General features: G+C 45.2%; 1 protein-coding gene across 1 annotated transcript in view; it reads left to right on the top strand.

Annotated features, from left to right (window-relative positions):
- The window catches only part of RYR3 (ryanodine receptor 3), a 534,646-nt gene that overhangs the window by 339,493 nt on the left and 171,066 nt on the right, over positions 1–24,087 (top strand). The window contains exons 28-36 of the mRNA XM_053928437.1: positions 3,921–4,129; positions 5,707–5,882; positions 6,783–6,819; positions 8,309–8,472; positions 9,600–9,765; positions 14,600–14,686; positions 14,999–15,225; positions 16,712–17,507; positions 19,448–19,648. Of these exons, the coding sequence (XP_053784412.1) occupies positions 3,921–4,129; positions 5,707–5,882; positions 6,783–6,819; positions 8,309–8,472; positions 9,600–9,765; positions 14,600–14,686; positions 14,999–15,225; positions 16,712–17,507; positions 19,448–19,648 (2,063 nt within the window). The remainder of the gene's footprint in view (positions 1–3,920; positions 4,130–5,706; positions 5,883–6,782; positions 6,820–8,308; positions 8,473–9,599; positions 9,766–14,599; positions 14,687–14,998; positions 15,226–16,711; positions 17,508–19,447; positions 19,649–24,087) is intronic.

Raw genomic sequence — 24,087 nt, 5'->3', positions numbered from 1 at the left:
AAGAGGCATGAGTGCCAGTCTCCTGGCCCACGTCTGTGCCAGGCACTCCCCTAGGGGACATCCTGCTACTACTACAGCTCCGGTGTCTGCTGGTGCAGCTCCTCCGCTGTTCCTGCCATTAGCCTGTCAGAGTTTAACAGCTCCCCCAGCTCTGAGGGCAGCGCCTCTGTGGGCAGCAGATGAAACTTAACTTGCAGAAGTGTTGCTGCCATCCGCACGCAAAGACACTGGTGCGGAAGCTTGCCCCATCAGTCCTTCTGCTAATGGGCAGTGTGCTTCAAAGAGTGGCCGTGGCAGGGAAACGTGCCTTTTGTTCCCTGTGTTTTCTGCAAGGCTTGTGACAAACTCAGCACTGTCCCTGAACCCCGTCTTCATGAGGCTTAGTGGGAAATGAAAATTACAGGGTAAAACACATGCTGTGGGATGGAGATGCACAAAAATGCCCAGGAATGGTCTGGGCAGTCATCTACCCACTTCTCTCCAAGATCTGTTTTCCATTGCCGGTAGTGATTTGCTCTCTTGTCTTTCTTCAGTTTGAAATGGATTAAAAATGGATCCATGGTTTGGATTTTCCAGAGAACTGGTTTCTTTCTAAGCTCCTGAATTATAAAAAGATGACCTCCTGGCCATTCCCCTTCCTAATCACAAAATCAGTATGAAGCCCTGTGATACAAAGTGTATCAGAACCTGGGGTCATCTACAGGGTTTAAGTACATGTGTTCTTGCCATTCCCTTCCTGGAACAAGAAACTCCATGCACATCTTGGTTCAAGATAATGCCATTTGCACATTTTCCTCTCAAACCTCTTCAAAGAGGAAGGGGGTGTTTCTGTCCCCTTTTAGTTTTCCGTGTTCTTCTCCAGTCTCGCTTGCAACTATGGATTAATTGGGTTGTGTGCAAAGTGCTTATGAGAGTCAGTGCTCATAGAACAGCCATGAGGCCTCACCAAATGGAACTTTTTTATCCAGGTCAACTCCAGGGAGCCATGTGGCCAGTTGTGAGAGAGAGCCCTTTTCCTCTAGGGTCTTATGGTCATGGAACTCAGGCTGCCTGAGCTACAGGCAGACTGGTCAACAACTGCATGACACTTAGGAAAACCACTAGGAAAGTGAAGGAAGGGCTAGGTGCAAATCAAGTCATTGAGCATAAGAATTTGAAAGCAGACACGCTCGTCTCGCTCCCCACTGCTTGCTCTGGGCTGCTCCTCAGGCTGCCCTGTTCACGTGCTGGCTCTGCTGCTTCCTAGGTGACAGACCTTGAGCAAGTCATTCAGCCTGCTAAGTTTCAGTTGCCTCATCTGTAAAGTGGAAATAATAATGAGCTAAATCTACAGAGCCCTAAGCCCAGTGCTTAGAAAGAGCTTGATAAATATTAGCTATTGGACTTTATCATCATTGTTCCCCCTTATCTGTCATGCAGAGTTACAAAGTTACCTGAAGTGTTAGTGCCTCAAGTGGAAAAATTTTAGATATAGAGAAATAATTAACCAGAGCCTGTACACGTGTCAAGAGCAGATCAAATGTATCCAGTCATCAAGTACCCTGCCCCAGGAGAAAGTGCTGGTGACTGATAAGGACTTACTTTTGTTCTCAGTCCTTTTCAGGTTTTCTCTTTTTTGACTTAGGGTGTGGATTTAGTTTCTCTGCTGCTGCTTTACAGAGCCGTCCTAGCTGTGCCCACGTAGCCCCCAGGAGGTCCCCACTCTGTAATGAGTGCAGCCCCCAGGGCTGGCACGTAACAGCTCTTTAAATATGGGGCATCATCCCCTGTAACATTCTCCCCCTTTCTTGCAGACTGACTGGCAGCTGGCCTGTGAGTCAGAGGGTGTGGGATCTTGTCCTGTTTTATCACTTGACCTTCTCATGACCTTGGTCAAGTCTGTTCCTCACGTCTTCAGGTTCATCCCCAGTGGAGGGCTGTTTCTTCTGCTGATAGCTTAGGAATGATGAGTTCCTTAGAAAGCAAGCCTCCGTGCTCATGTGACCTTTTTTCCTTTCAGCATGTATCTTACATTGTTAGTGTGACTGTTATTCACAGGAAGTCATTCATGTGACCTGAGTTATTCAGAAGTCCTCATGCATGCTTCTTTCAACTCAGGCTTTTATACCTGTTGCTTATCCCACCGTTCAAGTTAATAGACAAGAAAGGAGAAGAGAGCTTTTCTGAAGGCGTCCTATCACTTCTCACATCAGGCTGAAACACTTTGGGAGCATGGCTCCAAGAAAAATGATTGTGGGGGTAGTTTTCTGGTTGGGCCACCCCGCCCCCAAATCAGAGACCAAAATACTGTCTTGGGAGTAGGGGTGTTTATAGCATAACATTGACTCTTACGTACTCTCTTTGTCATTTCTATATCTGTAAGCTCCATGAACAGCTTCCTCTCCTTTCTTCACATCTTATAGCACACAGCAGCCCTCTGTCCCAGTGAGAATTGAAGAAATTTGCTAACAAGCAATCCTTATTTCACACTGGAGTCAGATTTCCAAAGGTCCCTTATTCATAAAAACCTCTATCTATAGAAAGGAGACGGTTTCACCTATCAAAGTCGCTCGTGTAAAAATGCCAGAAGCACAGCAGGGCTCAGGAAGTTGAACGGTTGCTTGTCCCATTGACCTGTCCACCCACCTTCCTGAGGGACATGGCCATGGTCATCTGTCTACTGCCAGTCCTCGGAGGCGCTGAGAGGAGAATCTCAACATAGACATCACCCTTATTCTGCTAGGATTGCATTAAAGCTGTATTTATAAATTACATTAAGCAGTATTACTGTAAATAGTGTCCTTAATGACTTCATCATTTCTGAAAGCAAGCAACTTACCTTGTGAGGGATTTATTTTCCACTTCCTTCACTTCTTTACATACAACCTTTGTGGCTTAGGTAGCAGTATGGAAGCACTCATGGTAGGAGGGGCACATTTTGGCCCTGGTCTCTATGATCAAAATGGTCTTTCTCTTACTGTGGAATGCAAGTTACCAAAATCAGCTTGTAAATATCCCCTTAAATAAACATCCTTGTCCTAGAAGTGACACCAGTTTTCTTTCGGGGGCTCCAACCCCTGGTTTAGCTACCAGCCTCAGAGCCTGCCTCCCGCTCCGAGCACTCTCAGCCGCCTGCCTCCCACATCCTCCCCAATCCGGGATAATTAGTGCTTTCCCAGAGCTGCTGATTTGTTGGTCCACAATAGTGATTTATAAATAGCCCACAGAGAAGAATACTGAACAATTAGAACTTCTGCCTTGGTCTATTCTGCAGGCAGTTATGATGCAAGCTTAGAGAGACAGGAACTGTTGGGGGGAAGAGAGTTTTCTACAGCACCTGCTCAAATCTCTTGCCTTCCTGCCCAGTGAGGACCATAACCGTAGGCTAGGAGGATGAGGGTTTGTAAACTGTATTTTGTGAACAAGCAGAAGTTTTGTGTTAGCATTTAAAACTTCTCAGAATCATGTACTGAAATGAGAAGAACCACTAGAGGTCTTATTTCCCTGGAAATATGCTGAGACCTAGAAAAGTTGGGCATTTGCACCAAGTGATTCTTCAGTTTTCTTGTGCCGTTTTGGGGGCAGTTAAAATCCCCAGGCCCAACAGCAATTTTAGCTAAGGCATGAAGAATTCTACTTTTTCTCTTACTGGTTTTACTTTTACAGCTTATGTTTATTTACAGTTTAAGAATAATCTTGGCTGGGTGACTGTTTCTTCCCCAAACTATTTCAAACCAAACTACTTCCCCATATGCCAAGGACAGCCATAATCTCCACATGCCTCCTGTTGTTGAGTTTACACGCCAGGAAGGAACAAAGAACGGTGTCCCATCTTTGTGACTGGGACTCAGAGCCGTTCAGGAAGTACATGTTTGGCTTCCTCACAGCTTTCTGGGAGAGTACTGCAGGCTCAGGCAGGGCTCTCTTTCCCCATTCTGCAGGCTTTGTGCCCATCTGCTCCCTGGGACTGTCTCAGATCGGCCGTATGAACCTCGGAATGGACGCCAGTACCTTCAAGTTTTACACCATGTGCGGCCTCCAAGAGGGCTTTGAGCCTTTTGCTGTCAACATGAACCGAGATGTTGCAATGTGGTTCAGCAAGCGCCTCCCGACATTTGTCAATGTGCCAAAGGATCATCCACATATAGAGGTAATGTTACACATCGTGGGCAGTGGCCCTGGCAGGGCAGGTGGGCCAAGGCACTAAGCCGCTGCTAATGCTCTGGTCACAGGGCAGCTGCTTACCTAAATCCATGCCCTGGCTGCCTACCAGCCCTCTCCTAGCTGGCGCTCAGATCTGGAGTTGCAGATGCCTTAATTGGGGTATCTCAGTGGCATCTTACAAATGGCAGCCACTTTGCAGATCAGTCTCCAAGCTTTTGGGCCCCTGTGTTTTCTCCAGACATTCCTATACTGCTGTTGTCATAGCAATACAGTATTCAGAGGCCTTAATGCCATTTTCTTAAAAATGTTCAGTACCTGTATTGAAGATGTCCTGGACATGACTCTTCTATGCTCATAAACTGGTATCTTTAGGCCCTATTTAATTTCTACAGATCCATTTCCAGCATCTTAAGCTGAAGCATAATAGGTGATTATGATGCTCCCATCTGGTAGGAAGAGCTGAGTGGAGCCAGAGATTTTGGCTCCCCTGGTTTGGATTTTGATTCCACATCTACTTGCCTGCCATGGTTTTTTTTCAGAAGACGGGGGTGGGGCACTGGTGGAAAGTCAGACAGATCAGCTCACTGAAGCATTAGACTCAGTAGTTTGCTTCTACCTGCCTATAAGTTCCCTTAATTCACCTTACAATGTAAATTCAACAAGCACCAACTCTTAATGCCCCACTTTTCCCCACAGTCTTACACAGTGGAGAATTTCATTCTCAGATTCCTACCTGACCATGATTTTAGAAAGCTGATGCACAAACTGATGGAATCTAGAGATCCTCCAAGAAAAAAATCTGCAAACCGCACAAAAGTATTTAAGCACCCTCCTGGACCCCAAGATTAAACTAGTCTCTAGAACGCAGAGGGAAATGCTGGATCATGAGAACTTGATTATAAGCCCCATTTTACTGTCTCTTCCCTGCTCCCCACACCCTGAACTCACACATTTTTAAGAATCCAGTTTTGATCTTTCTTCCTCCAAACTCTTTCCCTGCAATGCTGGTGCCTCGGTGCTGGGAATTCCCCATATTTAGAGGGGCTTCAGGGAGGCTCGGTGCTCAGGCTGTGGCTGTGGCAGAGATGGGAAATGCACTGACAGGAAACAAGATCCTCCAAAGGAGCTGTGATTTCTCTTCTTGATATTTGGGCTTTTCAGCACCCTCTCTCTCAGATATTCTCAGGCCTGCTGACAAGGGAAGTCTTTGGGAAGATTTTCTTTAGTCACTTGCCCCTTAACCTGAAAGGTCAGCCTCAGTGGACACCATGCCACTTTATCCAGATACTGCACCCCTGTCTTGCACCTGTCCTCCACCCTTGACCTTGCAGAAAACCCAGTGGGAGTGTTTTTAAATCTCTTTTTTGTCCTGCCAGAGGAAGATCCATTATTTTCTAAAGGGCAGGGTCCTAGTAATGTTGAGTGTAATGGTTTGGTCATCACTGGTGACAACTTTCATAGTTTGCAGAGAGCACTGACATATGTTATAGCAATGAGGGAAGGAGGGAGAGGGTTGAGTCACGCTCTTGGGTGTGTCTGGTAAAGGACCTATGGTGTTTCTAGGTTGTGAGGATTGACAGCACCATAGACAGTCCCCCGTGCCTCAAGGTGACCCACAAGACATTTGGCACCCAGAATAGCAATGCCAGCATGATCTACTGCCGCCTGAGCATGCCCGTGGAGTGCCACTCCTCCTTCAGCCACAGCCCCTGTCTGGACAGTGATGCTTTCCAGAAAAGGTGAGGGTGAGACCTCCAGCTCTCTCAGAGGCGCTCATTGCGTCTGTTGTAAAGTTGGCTTTCCACCTGTCTGTTTCTTACTCCACCTCAGCACAACTAGACTGCCGTGGGTAGGGGTCTCTCTGCTTTCAGTCAGGTAGAGAAAAGAGGACTTGTGTGTGCCCATGAGCATACAAGTGCATGTGTGTGTGCATGCATGCGATGCAGAATTAAGGAACCAATCAAGCTACACAGGGTCACATATAGTGGAAAAGTTTCTGCTCTTCTTGAGCCCTCTGGGTCCCTGGCCTCCTTGCAACCTAAAGGACTATGTTTTTGGAGTAAAAAGAGAAGGTGCAGTTGTTATGGCCTTTGTGTGAAGTTGGAAGCTTCCGGAAGTTTTTGTGTGACTGCTGCTTTTGTGTGACTATGGCCAATGTCCAACCCAGAGGCTGGGTGACCCCTGAGTAACATGACTTCTTCCTTCCTGATAAGGAAGATATTCCTTGCTGTGTTTCTTTCATTTAATGTCTATTTTTAATCACTGATGTGTGTCTGCCTGTTTGGAGCTGTCTCGTCCAGGTTTCCTCTAGAACTTCACTATCCACCAAGCTTTAAACAGGCACAGATACTTGAGAGAACAAGAGAATGTATTCAGAGGTATCTCTAATAATGTATTAGAATCTTTTCAATATTCCCACCCTCACCCCCTGGAGTGAAGGACAAGAATTGGAAGCCACAGCCCTGGCTGGTGGTAGCAGGTTATAAAAGAACAAGCCCCAAGACCAGTTGGGGGCACTCATGTATAGAAAATAGTTTCTTAAACTAGCCTTCATCATTAAAGGTAGATCAATTGCCTGTCAGCATCATGGAATTCTCTCTACAGCTGAATAACTAAAATGTGGATTATCTTCCCTCCAGGAAGCAGATGCAAGAAATACTCTCTCAAACAACAACAGTAAGTAAATGTGCTCAATTATGGTTTTAATTATTTGAGTCTTTGTTGTGCCTGGTAATATGCCCCTTACAGCAAAGATCTGTCTAGAGATCCTCTGTAATTGCCAATTACTCTGTCTTTTAATATTTATCTTGATGCTTCCAAAGCATGTCCATGGCATTGCTCAGATGGGGGAAGAAAAGACAGTTATTGAGTGCACAGAGGAAGCTCTACCTGAAGCATCTAATTGGGCATCATTGTGTACTTTTGCCCATTTGCCACCAGGGACCCAGCACTGCTGTCTAATTGAAATGAATATCAGTTGGGGGGTCTTACTTTAATCCTTTGTTTGCTCTTTTATGTAAACTCCTATGGATCAACTGTCCCACCTCTCAGAGCAGTGCCAGGAATAATATTGAAAGCAATCAAATGAGAAGCAGCCAGGGAACCAGACCAGAAAATGAAGGCTGCTTTTGATCCCTTTTCTCTAGCTAAACAGCAGTTAGAAAGCAGGCCTTCCTAACTTCTTTCTTTATCTCAAACTCATTTTCTTTTAGCACCTGACCAAAACCAAAATGTTTTCTGGAAGAAATGTATGTTATCCCATATCCTACCATCTTGAGCTCATAGGTTAACTGCCATCAGGAGTAGGATTCTCGCTGCCATAATTACAGATGTGAAATGTGCAGGGGAACTGTGCCGGGCACATTGCATCGCCTTTCCACTCAATTCGCACAGCAGCCCCATGGGCTGGACACTGTTATGTACCTTAAGACTCAGAGTACACCAATGACTTGTCCAAGGTCATGTGGTGACCATTGCCAAGATTCAAGCCCACGTTCAATGGGCTGACCCTTTTATCTTCCAGTTAAAAAATGTGACAGACAACAAATAGAAGTAACTTCATTACGAATAAATGTGCTTTGTTTCATAAAGAACATGATGAAGCAGTCACCTTAAAGCTTTTGTTATTTATATAACACAGGGATACGCTTCACAAATTGTTATGGCATCCACCAAGAGCTGCTGCAATTCTCCATACTGTGTCAGTGAGCCCGATGACAACAGTAGGAGCTTTTTACCAGCATCTTTTTCAAGATTTTCAAAAAATATCCCGGACTTCCCTGTAGAAGTGGGACATGTAGCAGGAGTTTTGTATGCCTCAGCTGTTCCCTCTCTCAGGACAAACACAGTTAGGCTGGAGAGGGTTAGGGTTCTGGCCGTTCAGAGTAGCTACCGCTTATTTCCTCAGCAGCATCTCCTGAACAGAGGGTTGCAGATGACGTGTTTGATTCTCTAGTTGTTAAAGCACAACAGAAAATAGAAAAATAAAGAAGCCAAACTCTCCAGTCAGCCCTTCCTCTAAGTCTAGAGTGCAGTGCAGTACACCTCTACAACCGTGTGCGCTTTTTAAGAAAAAACGGGCAAAGGGGGCTACTGCCTTATTTCTGCCTCTTGAGCATGCTCCCCCTAACTGGGGGCCAGTCACTCACCTGTGGTCTCTCTCCAGCAGTGCTACTATGCAATCCGCATTTTTGCTGGACAGGACCCCTCCTGCGTCTGGGTCGGATGGGTGACTCCAGACTATCACTTATACAGTGAAAAGTTCGACCCGAATAAAAACTGTACAGTGACTGTTACCCTGGGGGATGAAAGAGGCCGGGTTCATGAAAGGTAAGGGGCTCCTCACTCCCTCCCCCCAGCAGTCTCTTTCCCTCTAACCCCCATGCCCCAAAAGAAGGAAATACCCAGCATCTATCAATGTTAGAAAGGGAAAATGAAGCACAGGCTTAAAATTCTGAAGTAAAAGGGTTGGCTTGGGTACTATGGGGGGAGACATGTTATTAGAGAAAACCGTGGGCAGTTTCATCACTGATATAAAACATGACCCAAGGATGGGAAATACAAATGGACAGTTGGGAGCTCTCGGCTCCGTTTCAGACTCTTCTCCATGATTTCTGAGCAAGCCCCTATTTCTACAACATCAGAACAACAGGGTAGAGAAGAGTCCCCTGGTGCCTGAGAGAACTCACTTCAGAAGAAATAAAATGATGTACCACGTCATATCTCAACTGATCAAGTCAGAACTGCTCATCCCAAAAGTCTGTCATGGTTGAAAGCACCAAAAACACAAAAGAGTTATTGCAAACTCACCCATAATAACTACTGGATAGAAATTAGGGATCTTCAGGGAAAACACATTTTAGGCATACCCAGTCCACTGGCACTGCCACCAGAGGAAAAAATCCTTGACCGGTTATGGCCTAGAGGGGACCCAGGAGACCATGTCTTGTTTCCACCTGAGACCAACTTGACCTACTTTGCAAGTCTTCCTAGGCCAAGGCCTGACATCCTAAGGAAAGTGGCCCTGAGTCTCCAAGTGTCTCAAAGATTTTTTTTTCTTTTTGCCCTGACTCGGGGCTGGGACTCTGAACACAGAATTTTTTTCCTGCCTCTTATACCTCTTATACAAGTCTCCCTGTGGGAGTCACCCAGCCTGTGCCTCCATTTCCATCTCTGCACCACCATCCCTGCTCTCTAGTTCAGAACAGTAGACTGACATTGAGCGCGGGAACAGCTCCCCAAATGTTAGGCTCTGTGGACCAAAGTATCCTGATAGATTATCACACCCCTAAACTGACTGGTTTGTGCCTGAGGCAACTGGGTTGAAGCCGAATGAATTCATTTAGGAAAAAGTGTTATTAGGGGCAGACTGGAAAGCCTGGGGCAGTTCATCCCTGAGTCCTGCTTGCAAACTGCCCCAGTCCCAACTCTGTGCCTTTTATCTTTTTGGCCCCTAGTGTAAAGCGCAGCAACTGCTATATGGTCTGGGGAGGGGACATCGTGGCTACTTCCCAACAGTCAAGTCGCAGCAACGTGGACCTGGAGATCGGCTGCCTCATAGATCTGGCAATGGGCATGTTGTCCTTCTCAGCCAACGGGAGAGAACTTGGCACTTGTTACCAGGTAGGAACGGCTTCTGGGGCTGAGACAGCAATGTCCCCATATTACCTCCCTGTCCCTCATTCTCTCTATATTCGGCATCCCCATCATGGAGTGGGCAGGTGATGAGCCCACATGGCCCACAAGACCTCTTGAGCAAAAAAAGAGCAAAGTGGCTTTATTTTGTCCAGAGAGGGGAAAAATGGGGAAGAGGGGTGAATATCATATTTATTACTTGATCAGATATGCTGGTCATCTTTCTAGAAGGTAAGAAGGGTTTTCTTTGTGATGGGCTCCAAGAAGTTATTTATTCCATAAATATTTCTTGTATGACTTTTATGTTATTTGTAACATACAAGATGCAAAGTTTAAGAGGTGAACAGAGATACTCCTTGCTTTGAGAAACTTCTATGATCAAACATAGACCCCCATACAAATTGATTAATTCACCAGGGAGTATTCCCTTTGAAAAAAGTGAGTCTCATTCCCTATGGATTCCTTAAAGGATCATTTTAAAATGCATGTTTATAAATAATGTGTTTTCTATTACATGGAATGTGAACTCTGATAGAACTCCTCGGGAAAACCATCAGTTGAATACATGTAGGTTTAGTTGTCATTGAGCACAGGAAGCCTGTAGTCAATAATATTATAGTAACTATGGTGCAGGTGGGTCCTGGAAATATTGGGGGAACACTTTGTAAAGGATATGATTATCTAACCACTATGCTGTGCACCTGAAAGTAATACAAAATCATACTGAATATAAACCATAATTGAAAAATAAAATTTTTTAAATGGACAAAAAATAAAGACATGGGCAAAAAGAAAATTACAAGGTAGTGGGGGAAAAGCACAAGAAGGCTGATTTCCTTTAAGCAGGGTTTTCATCCCCGATGGTCCTGTGAGCTTGGAAATGCCACATATTATATCCTCCTTTTGAAGTTTCATGGTGAACATTGACTTTGAGAAATACTTTAGAAAGAAACCTGTCTGACCAAGCATTTCTCATTCTATTTAACCAAGAAGAGCTCTTTTTTTTTTCTTTCTTTCTTTAACGTGTAGTAGTATTCTGTTAGCCTGAAGTTCTACAAAGCACATCTGGGAAAGGCTAAGAGAAGGAGTCAAATTTCTATATTAAACCTTCTTGACATTCCAGGGGTAGAATGGAGAGTTCCAAGTGTGTGTGGGCAGAGGCTGTTATTCGACTTCAGAGAAGGAAATGCTTGCCTCCATCCAGAGTGGTCAGGAAAGGGTTTATTATGGAGAAACCTTGATTTTGAAGCAAAAAAAAAATTCTTTCTTGTGGCGAGAGGGGAATGTACTAGGTTGAAAGAATGGCACAAGAAGCATTATGGAGATAGGAAAGCATAAGGTATTGCTGAAGAACAATGGACAGACTAGTATGGGGCTTAATGGTTAGTGGTTGAGAAATTCATTTAGAAAGGAGGAAGATATTGATTAGAAATGAGGGTGTCATGAAGGTGGCTGACCTAGGACAATGACATTCCATGTTTAAGAAATCTTAGCTAACTGCAGCTGATAAAAAGCCTCCAACTGCCATGTAAATGGATAAAACCCTAGATTCCAGATTCAGCCCAGGTCATAGACTCCAGGCTGAAAAGCCCCTTGGCAGCCGTTTTTCTGACATGTGGTTGAAGAGATGTCATCTGGAGAGGAGAGAGAGAGTAGTCTCCTCAAATCGGAAGTGATTAGTGACTAAGAACAAACAGACCCATCCTTTTGGGGGGTGTGGGGACAGCCTGCTGGCATAGGGGCAGCTGCCTCCTGTCTAGTACCTCCTGCAGCACGTGAGACTGTGTCCCACTTCTGTTCCTGGAAGAAAGTAGAATCATCAACCCACACAGCAGGCTGGGTCCAGCAGTTGGGGCCCAATGAGGCTTTATTCTTCTAGTACTTTCTTATGATTCCACCCTCCCCCCAGTCCCTTGAGAAAAATGTGTATATACATTATGTACTCTGTCCTTCAGAATCCATTAGGTTTTTCCTATTAATTTTTGAAATGAGTTTGACTATAGGTTCCTCCCTGAGATGCACAGAGCTCTAAAGCATCAAATACCATTTAAGGCTAGTTGGGCTTCGGAGGTCCCTAAATAAATAAATAACCCATGGCATTCGAAGCAGCAATGACTAGCTTTCTGTAAGGAAGAGCCATGATGTTGAGATGTGGTAACAAAGAGCAAGACACTGACCATTTTTAATCCCATCTTTTACACTAGTTCCTGGGTGACATCAGGGTGGGCACTTGTCTTCTCTGAGCTGTGTGTTGGCACCTCCCCATACCCCCAGGACTCCTGCCTCTGCCTGACACATATGAATCCTGATTTCTCGCTCAATGGTCCTAGTCCTGCCTCCCACCCTGAGGAATGCTGCTGTGAGTGGGGAGAGAGCCCAGGCTCTGCACAGGGGCCCTGGGGAGGCTCACACCCAGCCAGTCCCGTTCGCATTGCAGGCGAGACACTAACGCATCTGGCCATGCATCTGGTCCCCCTGGCAGTGGGATAATTGTTATTCTGAAGCTGTAGCCATTTTCGTTTTTCAATTATCCTGAGAGGAGCAGGGCAGTAGTATTTATACACTGGTTTTCTATTTAGAAAGGACCAGTAACCAAAATAATGAGAGGTTTCTTTCGAACAATATTTTTAGAGCTCCCTGTTAAAGACTGCTAGGCAATTTGCAAATTTTTTTCTGTCCCACTTAATGTAATCATGGGAAAGATGAGAAATAAAATTTGTGTTCAAGAGATACTCTTCCTCGGTTACTGACAGCCCAGCCACACTGCTGTAAGAACTGAGCCAGACTGACGACAGGAGTTAGCTTTCACTTCGGGCCAGTTCCTATGGCCTGATCTTCACACATGATTGGAAATAGAATGCCTATTACTGCAAGGGGAAAGCAGATCAGCCAGTGATGAAAGGTACCTTAAACACAAAGGGAAAAATGTCAGTGGTACTCCATGGCAGATCCAAACCTGGGTTTGATGTCCATTCCATTCAAAGTAAGTTCCCCATTCGGAGGGTCAGACCCTTGAGGGCAGAGGCCATGCCTCATATTCATTGCCACGTCCCCTGTACATAAGACAGTACCTGGCACCTAGTGAGTGCTTGCTAAATATTTGTTGTCAAACTGCCCAACCAAGTTGCAAAGCCACTTGGTTAGTCGTTTAATTGTTGCCTAATAAGTTACCACAAAATTAGCTTTAAACAGCACACATTTACTATTTCATAGTTCTGTAGGTTTGACTGGGTTTTCCACCTGGGTTCTTACAAGGCCAAAATCAAGGTATCAGCAGGGCTGAGCTGGCTCTACCTGGAAGTTCTGGGAGGAATCCACTCCAAGTTCGGTCACGTTGTTGGCAGGGCCCAGTTGTGGTTGTAGGCCAGGGTTCTGAGTGTGACTAGATTAGACCCACAAGGATAATCTCTCAATCTAGGTTAACTCGTTAATAGCCTAATAGCCTTGCTTGTCTCTGCAGAATCCCTCCTGCCATGTGACAAACACCATCACAGAAGTAACCGCAGGGGTCATGAGAGTCAGCTAGGATTCTGCTTGTCACACCCCCAGTCGCCACTTTTACCCTTCTGCACATCCATCATGAGCCCACACTGTGTTACAGTCTTATTTCGGTGGCTGAGGAAAATATCCATTGTTCTTCATGGCAGCAGTGTACTCTGCAGGGTCGAATCAACCTGTCCCAGGGCATGCGGGAGGTTTTCAGAGAACTTTCTGCAGAGGGGTGTGAGGATGGCCCTGGAATGTGGCTGTGTGGTTTATGAAGTTTGCAGGGATCAATTTGCAAGGTGGCATCCACAACACCCACTATCCCCTAACTGGGTCTATTGGAAGAGCTACAAGAATTTCCGAATGTTTGAATTTTCTTAAAGGCAAAGAATTTCAGTTGGTGGAATTAAGAATTCCATTTCTTCCTTCAAGGTCTGATCAAAGTGAGCAAATGCTAAGTGGAGCCCCAACATCATAAATGAATCCATGTGCCTCACCTAAGTGGCAACTAAATGACAGTCAGTGAATCCATGTTATTTAATGCGAGAACTACAATCACAGAGAGAAGTCCAGAAGGACCAAGTGAAAGGAGAGGTTTGGAGAGAGGAGACAGGCTCTGGAGGCAGCCCCTTCCTCTTATTCCAGGGAAGCACCTCGTAGCCCTGCCTGCAAAGCAGCAGTTCTTCAGTGAAAGCACTTTTCTCATCAAGGGACATTTGGCAACCTCGGAAGGCATTTTTGGTTACCATGCCTGTGGTGGGGCGGGGACTGCTACTGACATCTAGTAGGCAGACGCCAGGGACGCTGAAAATACCCTGTAATGCATAAGACAGCCCTGACAACGACTTTCCCAGCCCAAACTGTCAGTTGTCCCGAGGTTGAGAAACCTGCTGTAAGAGCCTCCCTGGGTTGCCAGACCAATGTCCGTTTGTCCTCCAAAATTACCATAGAACCCTCCTGGGCAGGTGTCTCTGTGCTTATGTGATGAGCCACAACACCTAACTGTTCAGTGACCAAGAGCAGGCATTGCCTTTGGTGGCGAGTTAGTAGCCTTGTGACCATCCTCCTGAGCACTGGAGAAAGCTGCTGGAGAGAGAAAAATGAAAGGACATGATCGTTTAGCCCAAGGAGAGAGAGTCAGATAGTGTTTAAAGTAGGAAGCAAAGACGATAATTACCAACAGGCACCAGGTCTCTGAGAATTTCTGAGCCAGGGCCAAATGACTCTCCTCTTCCAGCTGAAGTTAGAATGTGGGTGATGATTAAAACACCCAGTGACTTAGCCGTCTATGATTTGATAGTTCTGCACTAACCTCTCAATTTGTTTTGGTTTCCAGGTGGAGCCCAACACCAAAGTGTTTCCAGCAGTCTTCCTGCAGCCCACAAGCACATCTCTGTTTCAGTTTGAACTTGGACAGCTGAAGGTAATTATCTGTCCCCTCATAGAATGGCTATGACAAGAGAAGGCACATTGACCATGAGGCCTTTGTCACTTCTTGCTTCTCATACTCCCTTCTCATTCTCTCCTTCTCTCCCACTTCTATTGGGTGCTGAAAGAATTAAAGCCCATGTAACCCGTTACCTAAGTCTCAGCTAATGCTGGTAAAGCCCTTAGAGGTTCCTGAATGTGTTTGTTTCCCCTTAATTTATACACCTTGTTGGTTACTGTGGGTCAGCCACTGAGAATCTCTGTTGCACATGTGTTCTCCTCTCCGATGCCTCTCCGCCTTGCCCAGAATGCGATGCCCTTGTCGGCAGCCATATTTAAGAGTGAAGAGAAGAACCCAGTCCCGCAGTGTCCACCTCGGCTAGATGTGCAAACCATCCAGCCTGTGCTCTGGAGCCGCATGCCCAGCAGCTTCCTGAAGGTGGAGACAGAGCGGGTGAGCGAGCGCCATGGCTGGATGGTGCAGTGCTTGGAGCCCCTGCAGATGATGGCACTCCACATCCCAGAAGAGAACAGGTAGTGGAGGGTTCCGCGGAGGACAGGGCAGGCCTGGGAGGTAGGGAGGCAGGGCCCAGCTGGCACGGAAGGGAAGGAGGAGCACCCTCATCAGCCCAGGGCCCTGCTCAGTCCGAAGATGACTTTTGATTTCCCCAAAGCCTCAGTCTCTCTTCTTTCCCTTCCCAGCTTTTTGATTCACTCAGAAATAGCAGGATAGTCACTATGCTGCACCTGCCACAGGGCCTTCACTGTAGCTCCTAGTGCCTGTGTTCAGGGACATTTCCATGCACTTAATTAAAAATCTTAGTGTGACCCTGAAATATGTTTGTTGATGGCAAGGAGGAGGAGAATTAGGTATGCCTAGCTTGCTTAGAAAATGAAAACATCAAGCTGCTGGCCTCTTCTCGTTAAGAGGTGCTCTTGGATTATGGCCAGGATTTAATCCCAACGCTGTCACTTTCTGACTGTGTGGCCTCCACTTAGTTACTCACACCCTCCAGGCCTCAGTCTCCTCAGGGATACGTGAGATAAATGTCCACCCAGAGAAGGGCTGGCAGGTAAAAAATATAGTATAGTTCCTGTGCATAGTAAGATTAAATAAGTTGTATTTTGTGGATATTATTAGCCCTTGATCTCTTGGACTAAAAAATAAATTAATTAATAGAGAAGGTAGAGGTATTTGACACCTACCTAGCTGCCAGTTGGGTGTTCCATTGGGTCATGGGCAGCCGCAGGACAGGTTAGTGTAGGGAAGGAGCAGAAAAGACCAGCAGTCCACCCACGTACACCTATTGTGAAGGATCCTCAGATCCATGGTGAGGAGCAAAACAAAGTAGAAAATCTAAGCAAAGATTAGAGCCCACACCCTGGACCCCCACAAATGAGGGAATGACACACAGGCAAACACACCTCAAGTTGGGAAGGAGAAAGTGAACTATTATGGCAGCTCATCTCCAGCTGGAGAGCGTCTCCCCTCTGGACAAGAGTACAGTAGGTTTGTTTTCAGAGGAGGGAAAGCCCTGTGGATGATGGCAGATTGGAGATTATATAGATGATGTAGATGGTAGACTGACAGAGGGCTTAGGCTGCATCTTCTGAGAGGCCTCTTACATCAGCAACCAGGGGATCCCCTTGAGCCTATGAGTAAGAGGACCAAGTCACCTCTGACTTGAACCTGAATGTTTTTCAGTGTTGATATTTTGGGGTTTTTCCCTAATAAGGAAGTATTTAATATTTTGGAAGCAAGTATACTTTCTAAGTCTTACAGACTTTGGAGACCCTTATAATTAGAAATGGTAGATTATCAGGAATGGGATCTGGACCAGAACTGGGAGACGGATTATAACCTGTAAGAGAAAGTGTGGCAGAGACACCTTCATCCTTCTACCTGCTCTGACTTCCTTGGGTTGGGTGAAGTCCGTGGGGATTCAGAGAGCAAGAACTCTGCTGTATTCTGGCACACTTTTCTCCCTATGGAGTGGTGAATTGCTTGTCTCATTCTCAGGTGTGTGGATATCCTGGAGCTCTGTGAGCAGGAGAGCCTGCTGCAGTTCCATTACCACACGCTGAGACTCTACAGCGCCGTGTGTGCCCTGGGAAACAGCCGAGTAGCCTATGCCCTGTGCAGCCACGTGGACCTCTCCCAGCTCTTCTACGCCATTGATAACAAGTATCTCCCCGGCCTCCTTCGGTCTGGTTTCTATGACCTGCTCCTCAGCATCCACCTGGCCAATGCTAAGGAGAGAAAGCTGATGATGAAGAATGAGTACATCATCCCCATTACCAGCACCACCAGGAAAATCCGCCTGTACCCAGATGGGTCGAAGAGGCATGGGCTGCCTGGGGTGGGCCTGAGAACTTGCCTCAAGCCAGGCTTCCAGTTCTCCACCCCTTGCTTTGTCATGACCAGTGAGGAGCACCAGAAGCAGAGCCCCGAGATTCCCTTGGAGATTCTCAAGACAAAGGCGCTGAGCATGCTGAGAGAGGCTGTGCAGTGCAGTGGAGCCCACATCCGAGACCCTGTCGGGGGCTCTGTGGAGTTCCAGTTTGTGCCTGTGCTGAAGCTCATTGGAACCCTGCTGGTCATGGGGGTGTTTGACGATGATGACATTCGGCAGATTCTCCTCCTGATTGATCCGTCTGTATTTGGGGAGCACAGTGGGGAGAGAGAAGAGGGAGCAGAGAAGGAGGAAGTGAGTCAGGTGGAGGAGAAGGCAGTGGAGGCTGGGGAAAAGGCCAACAAGGAGGCTCCAGTCAAAGGCTTGTTACAGACCCGATTACCAGAGTCCGTCAAGCTCCAGGTAACTCGGGCATCAAAGGTCCTGCCCTTGGAGAGCTGGGGAGGGAGACAGTAAAGCCCAGTGGTGTTGAGGCTGGAACTGTGATGCTGGCCTAAACCTGGAGGGTAACAGAGATGCTCAGAACACCCACCAGTCCTGCTCATTTCTGATATGGAATGTACTCCCTCCATTTCCCCAAGCCAAAATGAAAATACCAACCCTTGCCAATAAGGCACATGCTTTAGAATTGTTCTTCTGGTACTCTGGTACCTTATCTCTTACCCTTTGGAGCTAAAGGGTGTATTTGTGAAATCCTGTCTAGAGAGGGGGAGGAGCCTTTGGCTGTGGAGAAGACCAAAGGAATTGACACATGGGGTGACCACACTCGTCAGCAGCTCTCATTTGTATCCAGGCTCTGATCGCCAAGCTGTTGTGGACCCGTTACACTAGCAAATACTAGAAACTAGCAAATACTAAGGAAAAGAGTCAGGGTAACTTAGCGCTCTCCCCTTGGTATTACCTAGCAAACCTCACCATTTCATAAAGCATAGCCTTACCAGATGTAAGCTAGTGACAGTAGTGAACTGATGACCATACCTTTTGTCTTCTGGGAGCAACTGAGGAAAGGTAAATGAAGTGAGTCCAGTTCAGTCTTCCCTGGATTTCACTTCCTCTCCTCCAGAGTCTTGGCTTTTTGATTTGTAAAATATGGATGATAATATAGTAAAACATAGGATTAAAATGTATTTTTATGAAATACAATGTGAAATATGTTTTATCATAAAATGTATTACAATCAAGTAATCTGAAGATGAAGCTGTCTTATCCAATGTGATGGGATTGGTAGGTGGTCAGTCAAAATGTTGATTATAGAGGAGAAGCATAACAAATTTTGTATATATATCTTAAATTTTTTATTAAAATATATAAATGTGCTATTCTGACATAGGGCCAAGACCTTTCCCTTAATGTGAGCCTCTGACTGGCACATAGAGTCTTGTGAAGAGATGGCACCTGTCACACAGCACCCACAGACGCCAGTTTGGGCAGACTGCATGCGGATTTAGAGATCATTGGAAAGCGGAGTGCAGAATGAATCTAGATTTTTATGATTCCCCTTAGTTTTCTGTAGTTATCTAGCTCACACCCAATTTTTAGCATTTTTGTAAGAACAAAAAGAAAAACGTACCTTTTACAGATATCCCTTAGTCATTCAACTCAGTTTTCCTATTTCATTGGCTCATATAATTTTTAATTAACTGTTGTAATTACATCACAGGTGTGATTGGCATAAGCTTCAGATCCTAGTTCACCGGGCACAATCCCAGGTGTGCAGCCAGGCGAGAGCCCCTGCCACCCAGATGACTAAAGAGGGTCTGTTAGTCCCAGGAAGGCTTAAGTGGGGGTGGGTTAATAGAACTTCTGCTTCAGTAATATCAGGAACACAGAGATTCAAGGAGATAAAGTTAGTGCTCAGTAAGTTATGGTTATTACTTCTCTTATTAGTATAAGTTGTAATAGTGGTGAGATCAGTAATACTAGTAATCCTAAAGAACTAATCATAGAAAAACAGAACTTAGAAACAAAAACAATGAGAGAGCCAGACGATGTCAAAAAAGGAGCCAGGGCTCACAGTGCATTTCAGTGGTGGTTGCTATGCTAAGCTTAGAGCCTGCGGGAAACACTCCTTTACAAATGTTTTCTCTCTCGCTCCACAGACAGATGTACTCTGTCTTCAGTGAGCTTACTTCCATTGTTCTCCTGGCCTTAATGCTGAAGAGCTGGTGTCTGGATTCTGGCCAACTTGGAATCAATAGCGCTATGCTTGCTGTGTGACACTGGAGAGTTTACTTAAATCACCTATGTCTCAGTGTTACCATGTATAAAATGGGGATGCTAGGTACTTCCTCAGCTTCCATAAGGCATTATTATATCAGCATATATATACACTTATATTGCAGATGTGTGAGCTCCTCAGCTATTTCTGTGACTGTGAGCTGCAGCACCGAGTGGAAGCCATTGTGGCCTTTGGTGATGTTTATGTCTCCAAGCTCCAGGCAAATCAGAAGTTCCGCTACAATGAGCTCATGCAGGCCCTGAACATGTCTGCGGCCCTGACTGCTCGGAAGACCAAGGAGTTCCGCTCACCTCCGCAGGAGCAGGTGAGAACCCCGTTCTGAGCCTCTGTCCCATTCCCAAGGAAGACCTTAAACCCTGTGGGAACGGGGCTCTTGAAACCTTTATGTGCCTGGCAGCCACAAGAGCTATGGGTGATTAAAAGACCAGCCCAACACCAGGAGATAGGCCTAATGTGACAACTGAGACCTGCCAATTGTCTTTTGGGTGGGAAAAGAACCGTTCCAAAACTGCACAAAGGGCAGGGCTTCCTCTCTTCCCTCGCACCTGTGTCCTTATCACCAAGTTGGGACCAGATCACTGTCAGTATCAACTTGCACCCCAGCAAGGATCCACCACTTAAAAATTTCTTTTCAGTCATGCCAAAAATCTCTTCCTCAGGATCAACAGAATATGGTCAACGTTTGCCAGTTTATGAGAGCAGGTGTACCATCCTCACGGGCATAGCTTAAGATCCTGGCTCCCACCCTTTCTTTCCCCATTCTGCCTCCTCCCCTCCTCTTCTGCATCCCCACGGCCATCACTTTAGCCTTCTGAACAACCCACTGAACAATCATGTCATCAGAAACCTGTAACTCAAGAAATTCTTCCCTGACATGTTAAACCAGTGTTTCTTGAACAGACATCAGAATCCCTGGACTAAATAAAATGCAGGTGGCTGATGTACCTCTAGGATCTCTAGTTCAGTGGGTCTAGCATGAGGCCCAAGCATTTGCATTTTTAGCAAGTTTGCAGGTAATGTTGATGCTGCTGGTCTAGAACCGAAAATAAAAAAGGGATACTAACTCCTGTCAGACTCTGCTATGCCATCTGCAACCCCACCCTGAGTATTCATTTCTAGAAGGAATCTACCCATGAAACTTTCTAAATAAGAATTTAATAGCAAAGGATATAGAAGATTTAGGTCAATTTTAGGGGAGATAAACGCAAAATCACTTGGAAAGTGGAATGTCTAAGAATTAAAATTTTAAAACAGTGATATGATTGATTACTTTATCCTTCTATAACCTTTGAGGAAAGAGTAGGTTTTCAGCCCTATATCCACACAGTGTTCAGAGAGATGAAAAAACCATACTTGGGGATGTAACTACATACAAGAGTAGCTAAAACTAAGGTTATGAGTCCCATGATTGTTGGCAAATTAGCCAAACATAGTCAGCAAGCCTTTCACTTTCAAAAGGGCTTCATTAAGGGATATGTCCTCCAGTAGAAAATTCAGCTCACCGCCCTTTTGGTTTTGTGCCCTTTTGGGTTTATGCCCTGCAGGCTGGTGGGCGCTGCTTCTTATGCATTCCACTGAAGGGAAGACCTGTCAATAAAGGAATTAATTTTCTAATTCTGAAACCAGATCTTCAGATCTTATTTAATAAACACCTATCAGTGTATGTTGTTGATAAAATTACCATAATTTAACATTGTAGAAAACCACAAAAATTACTTTTCCAACCTGTTCTATAAATATTACTGTATTACAAACTACACTGCTACCTACTTCCAAAAAATTCTTTGCTGTGATCTAACAATGTTAAATAAGGTTCATGGTTTAATAAAAGAGGTTGTCAATTTTTTTCACCTAGAAACCTAAACAGAAGGAGAGAAAAAGCCTTTTTGTTGTGTGAGTTACTCTGCCTGAGGCAGGAGAGTGCACAAGATGACCTCTAGTCACTGTTCCAGCTCCTGCAGCTGTTCCCCAGCCCGGAGTCTGGGTCTGTGGAGGACTCAGACGCCTAGGAATCTGAGTGGGAAATGAATGGCGGCTTCATTTCTACCACCTTTTTATTAACCTCTAATAGTGTTTTTTAATTATCAAGGTAGGCAGCAAAGCAAAGGCCGGACATTATCACCAACATCAATTGCATATTTTTTCATTTCATACTACAGTGGTTTTAATGCCTTGAAATATCACCTACACTCATTACCTACTTCAAGATAACAGCAGCTGTAAGGCTTGCCACCCGATGCTTTTGTCTAATGAGTATACATGCTACAATATCACAAATTTGTTTTTTATTATCTTAATAACTAGATTTCAATCCAATGGCTTCTCTTTGTAACCCTATACATTTGATTTCATGTATTTAAAATATTAATCTGAGAAGAAATCCACGGGTTTCCCTAGACTGCCAGAGTGGCCCATGGCGCAGAGTTAACAACCCCTGAGACAACTATAATGCAAAAGATGATAGAGTGACTGTACAACACAAAGCCTACATGTCAACAAAAGCACATAAACAAAAGCTCACTAAAAACTAGAAAATATATTTGGAATATATGTTACGAGAGTTAATAGTCCAGAGACTGTAAAGTACTTGTCAGTTTTTTTATTATTTTTTTCAATTAATTTTTAAAACAATGATTATACAGGAGAAAAATGGAAGGAGAACATGGATGGGATATTTGTAAAATATGAAATAACAATGGTCCTTATGTGTGGAAAACAAAGTTCGGCCTCACCAATTAAATGCAAAATAAAGCGACAAGGGTATGACATTTTTACACATTAAATTGGAAAATATTTGAAAATGTGTTAACTCTTATTTCTATAATGGAGGTGACAAAGAAATACATACTTTTGCATAAATTCAATAATAATACAAATTGTTGTGAGCTTCCTGGAGAGCAAAATAGCAATTCATATCAAAAGCCATTGAAATGGAGAACCAAGATGGCGCATAGGTAGACACACTGCGCCTCCTCACACAACCGGAACTGACAGAAAATCCAACAGCAAGGAAGTTGGACACCAAGGAAATAAAAAATAAACATTCATCCAGACCGGTAGGAGGGGCGGAGATGGGCAGGCGGGGTGGAGACGACTCCCGTGGCCATGGCAGGACCAAGACTGGCAGAGTGTGGGATGAACAGGGCAGGCAGTCTGACCACTAGCAGACCCTGCGGCCCCACATTCACGCACAGATAAACCAAGAGAGCCGGACTCAGAGTGGCGGAGAACAGGGCAAGCATAGCGGTGGTTAGCACCCCGCAGCCTCACATTCGCGCATAGATAAACCGGACAAATGGTGGGGAGCGAAGCAGACCCTGCAACCCAGGTCTCCAGTGCAGGGAAATAAAGCCTCAAACCTCTGATTGAAAACGCCGGTGGGGGTTGGGGCGGCAGCAGGAGAAACTCCCAGCCTCACTGGAGAGGTCTTGGAGAGACCTGCAGGGGCCTAGGGCGTGCACAAGCCCACCCACTCGGGAACCAGCACCAGAGGGGCCCAGTTTGATTGTGGGTAGCAGAGTGAAAGATTGAAATCCGGTGGAGAGGGCGCCATTGCTCCCTCTTGGCCCCTCCCCCACATACAGTGTCACAGAGCAGCGACCAGCGTTACCATGCCCCAGTGAACACCTAAGGCGCCTCCCCTTAAAGTAACAGATGCGCCAAGACAAAAAAAAAAAAAAAAAAAAGGCCCAAATGACAGAACACTTCAAAGCTCCAGAAAAAAATACAACTAAGAGAGGAAGAGATAGCCAGCCTATCGGATGCACAGTTCAAAACACTGGTTGTCAAGACGCTCACAGAATTGGTTGAATTTGTTCGAAAAGTAGATGAAAAAATGAAGCCTATGCTAAGAGAAACAAAGGAAAATGTACAGGGAACCAATAGTGATGCAAAGGAAACTGGGACTCAAATCAACGGTGTGGGCCAGAAGGAAGAAAGAAACAGCCAACCAGAAAAGAATGAAGAAACAAGAATTTGGAAAAATGAGGAGAGGCTTAGGAACCTCCAGGACATCTTGAAACGTTCCAACATCCGAATTATAGGGGCACCAGAAGGAGAAGAGGAAGAACAAAAAATTGAAAACTTATTTGAATAAATAATGAAGAAGAACTTCCCTAATCTGGCAAAGGAAATAGATTTCCAGGAAGTCCAGGAAGCTCAGAGAGTCCCAAACAAGCTGGACCCAAGGAGGAATACACCAAGGCACATTATAATTACATTACCTAAGATGAAACATAAGGAGAGAATCTTAGAAGCAGCAAGAGAAAAGGACACAGTTACCTACAAAGGAGTTCCCATAAGACTGTCAGCTAATTTCTCCAAAGAGACCTTACAGGCAAGAAGGGGCTGGCAAGAAGTATTCCAAGTCATGAAAGGCAAGGACCTACATCCAAGATTACTGTATCCAGCAAAGCTATCATTTAGAATGGAAGGGAAGATAAAGTGCTTCTCAGATAAGGTCAACTTTAAGAAGTTCATCATCACCAAGCCCTTATTATATGAAATGTTAAAGGGATTTGTCTAAGAAAAAGAAGATAAAAAATAGGAACAGTAAAAATGACAGCAAACTCACAGTTATTAACGACCACACCTAAAACAAAAACAAGAGCAAACTAGGCAAACAACTAGAACAGGAACAGAACCATAGACATGGAGATCACATGGAGGGTTGTCACTAGGGGAGTGGGAGGGGGAGAGGGGGGGAAAGGTACAGAGAATAAGTAGCATAGATGATAGATGGAA

The sequence above is a fragment of the Desmodus rotundus genome, chromosome 7, assembly GCF_022682495.2.
Source record: "Desmodus rotundus isolate HL8 chromosome 7, HLdesRot8A.1, whole genome shotgun sequence".
Classification (NCBI taxonomy): domain Eukaryota; kingdom Metazoa; phylum Chordata; class Mammalia; order Chiroptera; family Phyllostomidae; genus Desmodus; species Desmodus rotundus.
This window is presented reverse-complemented; position numbering and strand designations above follow the sequence as displayed.